At 46.2% G+C, this 6609-nt stretch overlaps 1 protein-coding gene across 1 annotated transcript; it reads right to left on the bottom strand.

Annotated features, from left to right (window-relative positions):
• Window positions 1-717: 717 nt before the first annotated feature.
• Window positions 718-5691, bottom strand: LOC133896354 (probable transcription factor RL9). Its single transcript, XM_062336942.1, has 6 exons — window positions 4497-5691; window positions 4290-4366; window positions 3669-3714; window positions 3349-3559; window positions 1335-1413; window positions 718-1249 (listed from the first exon to the last, which is right to left on the bottom strand). The coding sequence occupies exons 1-6, from the start codon at window positions 5236-5238 to the stop codon at window positions 1124-1126; spliced, it is 1281 nt and encodes a 426-aa protein (XP_062192926.1). The 5' UTR covers window positions 5239-5691; the 3' UTR covers window positions 718-1123.
• Window positions 5692-6609: the final 918 nt, after the last annotated feature.

Here is a 6609-nt window from a genome sequence, read left to right as displayed (position 1 = left end):
GAAACAAGGGTGGCCGCCAGGTGGCTCGGGATCGGGAGACGACGAGTGGAAGATGGGCCCAAGTGGTAGAGATGGTCGAAGTGGCGACAGTGACCATCGCACCACTTCGACTGCTACTACCTATCGGGATCGCTTTCTGGAGATTGGGAGTGAAATGAGATGGGTAGCGGACTGAGGGAGATGGACTCGAGATTTATAGAAGAGTTATCATTGACTGTTTAGAATACAAACCAGTAGAGATAATAGCTATCATTGCTGATTTGTATTCACTCAATTATTGCTCTACCGGTGAGCTTATGAACTGGCAATGATAATCTTTATCACTACCAGTTTGGAATATGAACTGAAAGAGATAATGATTACCACTGCTAGTTCGTATTGTCTCAATTATTGCTCTGACAGTAAGCTTATGGACCGGCAATGATAAGAATTATCACCGTCGGTTCGTAGTATGCATTGGTAGTGATATCAACTATCATTGTTGATTCTTAATAGCTCACGGTTAGATCTATCGGTTCAACTTATGAACCGGTAGTGATACCTTATTATGCTAGTTATTTCTGAACTGTTAGTGAAAGAGGACAGAGATGACTCCTTCTGTAATAGTGTTTGGAAAATACTCAACTAATGTTATGACCAAATATATAGGAGAAGAAAAAAGAAATAAAAATGCGCTCTTGTGCGCGTGTATATATATATATATATCACAAAACGAGAAAAAATCATCACTTTCTAGTTAGATTTCCTTTTTTTTCCCAGGTGCAACATGATACATTCTGTCAGTAACCGACCTGACGAGATAGAAATGACTTTAAGCTCCCTTCCCTAGCTTACCCTCATGAACAAACTGCTATGCTTTTGTTTCGTGCCCCAAGAAAGAAGAAAGTTAACAAAAAAAAACTACTAGTTAAAAAAAAAGAAAGACAATGTTATGGAAAAAAAAAGAAGAAAGACAAAGAGAGACTATGATGTGTTCTTCGGACTGAACACAAAACCACCGTTCCTTCTTTTGTTTCATCACATTGCTATAATTTTGACGATGCAGAGACCGATCAAAGTATGATCGTAAGCAGTATAGCTGAAATAATTAATAATGTGCAGTGAATGTGTCTAGATCGTGCTGCTAGTCATGTTCTGCATCACCGTTCCAGTTCGGTCGTCCCAGCGTGAACTCCAGGCTAGGGCTGCTCATTTCATGGTTGGGTACCTGCTGCAAGCCATCTGATCTACAAGGCTCCATGTCCTCGTCCTGATCCAAATGCACACTCATGTTAATTAGTGTGAGAGTAGAGTAATGAACTGATGAAAGAGAATTAACGAAGCATCATATGTACCTCAATGGTGAATGAAACGCCAACAGAACGATGGGCGTCTACGTTGTTGTTGCATGCACTTGATGGTAGCCATTGATCTCTGAAGAGAAGTTTTTGTTTGAAAAATTTGTTACTGCTACTATATATACAAGTGCAGCTTGCAGTTAACAAAACACGCAAGCAGTATTACTCGACTGGTGCATAATGCTGCTACCATTTGCCATGCTCTTAATTCAGAATAGTAAGGGTACGTAGTGGCACTGTGGCAGCAATCACCACAAAATGCCTAGGTAGCCATAGGTCAAGTACATGCAGCTCCTCAATTTTCTTGGCAACAGGGCCATTGAAAGGGTTATATTGCACAATTGTTTGCAGTACATGAACAGCATCACGATCAATCACTGCGCTTGTTGCCCATGGGAATTAAGGAACGCCATGTCCCAAATTACTCCAGCTTGCCAAGTTCGATTACGGCATGGATTCATGCATGTCTCGCTCACTACTAATGGAGTACGTACAATTCTATGAAATATTTATGATACGGTTTTTTGTATCCACAACTGTTGCCGTTTATTGTACATTATTGTATAGATCATTAATATTTTTTTACAGACAGATAGAGATAAAATGATGCCATACTTTTGTACTCGGTATATCAGATATGACAATGCAATGAACTAATTAACAGAGCTCTCCCTTAATAAACCACATATGCTTCGCCACCAACACACTACAGTACCTTGATTGCTAAATACTAATCGTTGCAACATATTTTATTATGGATGATGATATGCGTTTACAGTCAAAGAGATGCTTCGGTGCTTCCTGCGCTAAAATACTCCCTCAAAAAGCTCCTACGCTTACGAGTGATCTGAACCTACTTATCAGGAGCTTACACCAATCTATTTTTATTTATTTAATATGCAAGCCAATATAATCTGATTTTTTTTCTCAGTTCTTTTCAAATTCAAATGTTTTCTATGCGTAACAATATTGGTGCTCAAATAAATGCAAAGTGTTAAGTGACATGAACCCATTTGTTTACCGTATTTAGCAATTAATAATATACCATTCTTATCTGAAAATATTCAATAATATATCATGCATCCTAAATTCATAATTATTTTGTGACACTGTTACTATGTAGAGCTACTTGAGGTAGAAGCCTATGGACGTACCTCTTTTTAATTAAAGCAGAAGTATTTTTTTACACTTACCTAAGTCTACCGTTATATATTGTCAAGAAACGTGTTAGTCAAGGGTGGATCCGTGGGGTGAGAAGAACTGATTCTTCTACTTGGTGGTCCTGGATTCGCCACTGGTGTTAGTTATGTATGACTTTAATATGTGAGGAGACTAGAGAAGATCGTTGACATAAATACAAGTCCTCCTGACCGGCACTTTTTTTTTTGACAGTGGCTTTAGCAGCCAAGTTAACAGCAAATATCATCGATTCTGGGATCGGTTGGGCTCACAAGAAAGTCATGCACAGGAGCTCAGAATAAGATCAGGAGAGAGAGAGTATTGTATCTTCACTAACATGCTTATGTCCTCCTATTTTGCACCTCAATAAGTTAAGGAAGTTGCACATAATAGTGTTGCTAATGTGTAATGAGAGAGTTGAACGTGCAATATAATGTAAAATCATGAGTTGAAGAGCACGGGTAGCTAGTATGATGCATAAGTGCTTGAGTTCACATTTCTAGTTGCATGCATGCAAGTTGTCAGGTCAAAGGCCTCAGCAAAGGCAAAAGCAGCTGCTTCCTAGAGAGAGAAAGATGATAAGAGGAGAATGCCAAATCCCAAGAAACTACATTACAGTACTAGCACAGACTCTTGGAGATGCCATTGCCATGCTGCTGATCAAGTCAAGGGCAGATATCTCTCTCTCTCTCTTTCTCTGGGCGCGCGCGCGTGTACGTGTGTAGGGCCGAACATCTTTTGAGTTTTAGCAGTTTCACATTGTAGAACTTTGTTGACAAAATTAGATTCGTGCAACGACGAGGATCAAGACATGACTAGGAAGTACTCATACTTTGATGAAGCGCTGCGCGCTCTGCAGCCATCGGAATCGTCGGCCGAGGAGCATTCAACGTCATCGACGTCGCCGCCACCAGCATGGGCATGGCTTGCTGCGCCCTCCGATGAGGCTGACCGGTTTCCCGTGAACGGCTGCGGGTTGACGTCCGGAGCCTGCGTGGCACTCGGGGGGTCGTCGTCGCCGGAGCCACCGCCGTCGACCGGCCCTAATCAATTAAGGAACCGGAGACGTTGATTGTCAGTGAGTTTTAGAGGAAGAACACATGATAAGACTTCAATTAACGGAGGATGCGCAAGGGGGATGGCTTTGTTTACCTGAGGAGGTTGCAGGCTTGTCAGTGCTCTTCACGGTCCTATACATCTGGAAAAGGAGCAGCAAGAAAAGGATGACAACGAAAGCAAAGCTGCAGACACACTATATATTTGGGATGGGGACGGAAAGGCGCAAAGAACAGCAGATTTTAAAGGATTGCTCGAGAAATTGCATCGCAGCAAAACACAACACCAAGAAATGGCCAAAGAAAATTGCTATGGGCTTGTCTCCCTCCCCCTCTCTCCCTCCCCCTGTTGCCTCGCTGAGTGCTCACTGCTTTGGGGATTGGGCGGCAGGAGCAGACACATATTGCATTATTGTGCAATGATGGCACCTTTTCTTGCACACACTCCCACACATCTCATCTCTCTAGCTAGCTCCCCCTCTCCTCTCTCTAGGGATGGCAGTTTCTTGGCTGGTTTCTCTCTCATTCAGCTTCGCTTGCTGCACACATCCATCGGAATCTGTGCCCAGGCATCTCAAGATTGGACCTCCTTGTACATGAGCCCCAACAAGAACAAGAACAGTGGCAAGAAGAACAACACAGAACTAAAGAATCGATCGCACGGTACTAGTACTGCAAGAGAGAGATGATAGATAGGGGGCCGGAGCTCGGAACTCACCTGCAAATGGCTCTTCACATGCGCTAGCGTCAGGTCCTTCACGTCCATTAGCTCGAGCACCGACTTCGGCGTCGCCCCTGTGTGCCCAGAGAAGCAGGGGGATTAATCCCACAAGAAATGATCCAAGATTGCCAAGAAATGTTTGTGTGGATAATGAATTTCAGTACTGTGGAAGTGAGGAAAAGAAGTGGGGACGATTTGACTCACGCTCGTGGCCACCGAGGAGCTCGACGGCATGGACGAAGCGCGCGTGGAGGGTACTCGTCCACCGCATCCGCGGCGCGCGCATGCCGCGCCGGGAGGTCGGAAGCCTCGGCATGTAGTGGGCCGAGGCCAGGCTGCCTATGTGCTGGTGATGCCCGCCGTAGCCGCGGAGCGTGTCGGCGAGCACGCCGTGGATGTGGAGCCGGCCGGTGCCCGAGCCCGACAGCATCCGGTGGTACGCGGACGGCGCGAGGAACGCCGCCGCGGAAGCCGCGGCCTGGGACGTCGTGGAGCGCAGGGACGAGGGCCACGCCGAGTAGTGGTAGGGGTTGTAGTCGCTGACGCCCAGAAACGGAGCGCCAGCGGCCCGCGGGCTGCTGTAGACGGGCACCCCGTTGATTGGCCGCGCCCGCGCCGCCTCCTCCGACGCCGCGGCGTCGAGCGAAAGCCTCGGCACGGTCACCGGGAGTAACGCCGCCTCCGCCGGGGAGGAGGAGGAATTGGCTGCTGTTGGCCGCAGCCGCCACGGAAGGACGTCCGCAGGCCCCTCCTGAGGCGGTGGCGGCGAGAGCGACAGCTCGGTCGACGCCGTGGACCCATTGAGGCGTCGCCACGGGTCCCCTCCCGCCGCCGTACCTCGCCCCCCACCTCCATCGCCCAGCCCCGGAGCGGTCGACGGCGACGCAGCGCTGCTCGGCAGGCTGATGTGCAGCGACAGGTCCGGCGCCGACGCTGCCGCCTCCATTGATGCAGCCCCTCAGCCTTTCGCCACCGTGGGCGCGCGCACTGGCGCAAGCGGCTCGCGTTAGTGCAAGGGATCGAACGGGCAAAGCGTCGGAAGCTAAGGAAGGTTCTTGGCGTTCTTGGGAAGTGTTTGTTTCTGCTTGTGTGTTGTGCCTCTCTTTTTTGTGTGTGTTTCTAGCACACTAGAACCACGGCTCTCTCCTTTCTCCCTCTTCTCTCAAGATGTCAAGAAAGATACTGTATTAGGGAGGAATTAGATTGGTTTCTTGTTGTGTTTTCGACTTGACTTGGTTAGGTTCTGGTATTAAAGGGCTGGAAACAGATGAGGAAGAAAGTGACAGATTTGTATAAATACAGAGAGGATACAGAGATTTGTTTCCAACTATGGGAGAGAAGAATGTGACTGGTATGCACTGTGTGAGAGGGCAGGGTTGCTTGTGCGCACGCACGAGAAAATGACAACCCCAGCTGCCTAGCAGGGCAAAAAGAAGGCAAAGTATATGTTTATTGGGGGCGACTTATTGTAAATTGCCTCAAACAAAATTATTCTTATTCACTCCCATCCATTATATCAACATCTAACATCCCACATGTGTTATTTCAATATGCAGTAACGTAGACTTCTACTAAAGCTATATATATAAGACTGAGATATAAGGATTTTGAAGGCTGTTGAGGAATAGCGTCTCCCATATTTATCAGGACTGACTTTCTTATCACTTGAGTGATTTCCCCCCTTAATCCCAGATACTTTCTTTATTGGCGTCTGATCCAACAAGCACTACTATAAAAACTATTTTTCGACATACCTACTGTTCATTTCGACAGGTGGTTCATATGATAATCCGCTTGAGTAGTAGGCTGAGCCTCGTGCGGTTGTGGATCGCCTGTAAAAATTAATTTTCATATGCGGTTTCTTATGTGAACCGCTTGTGTAAATAGCTCCATTATCACAGATGATTTCCACATGCGGTTAATATAAGAAACCTCATGTGGAATACTTCGTTTCCACATGCGGTTAACATAAGAAACTGCCTGTGAAAATGGACTCCATTATCACAAGTGGTTCACATAAGGAATCGCCTGTGGAATGTTTCATTTTCGCAGGCGATTCCTTATGTAAACTAACTGTAAAAATAAAGTCCGTTTCCACAGTAGGTTCCTTATATTAACCGCTTGTGGAAATCTATTATCACAGGCGGTTCATCACAGGCGTAAGTGAACCGCCTGTGATAATAGGTTTCCACAGGTGATCTCTTTTGCGCCTGTGGAAATCGTCCATTTGCACAGGCCTTCGATCACAGGCGTGTTAGCTAAACGCTTGTGCAGATGGGTTATAACCCGCCTCTAAAAATCATTTTTGTAGTAGTGG

This window comes from Phragmites australis, chromosome 16 (genome assembly GCF_958298935.1).
Source record: "Phragmites australis chromosome 16, lpPhrAust1.1, whole genome shotgun sequence".
Taxonomy (NCBI): Eukaryota; Viridiplantae; Streptophyta; class Magnoliopsida; order Poales; family Poaceae; genus Phragmites; species Phragmites australis.
Note: the sequence above shows the minus strand (reverse complement) of the source record. Positions and strands in the feature narration are given on the sequence as shown.

Coding starts and splice junctions, on each gene's coding strand:
- LOC133896354 (XM_062336942.1), bottom strand. CDS start 5,238: ATGGAGGCGGCAGCGTCGGCGCCGGACCTGTCGCTGCACATCAGCCTG. Junction 4,367..4,496: donor GCTCCTCGGTGGCCACGAGC/GTGAGTCAAATC, acceptor CTGGGCACACAG/GGGCGACGCCGAAGTCGGTG. Junction 1,414..3,348: donor GCGCGCAGCGCTTCATCAAA/GTATGAGTACTT, acceptor ACTTCTCTTCAG/AGATCAATGGCTACCATCAA.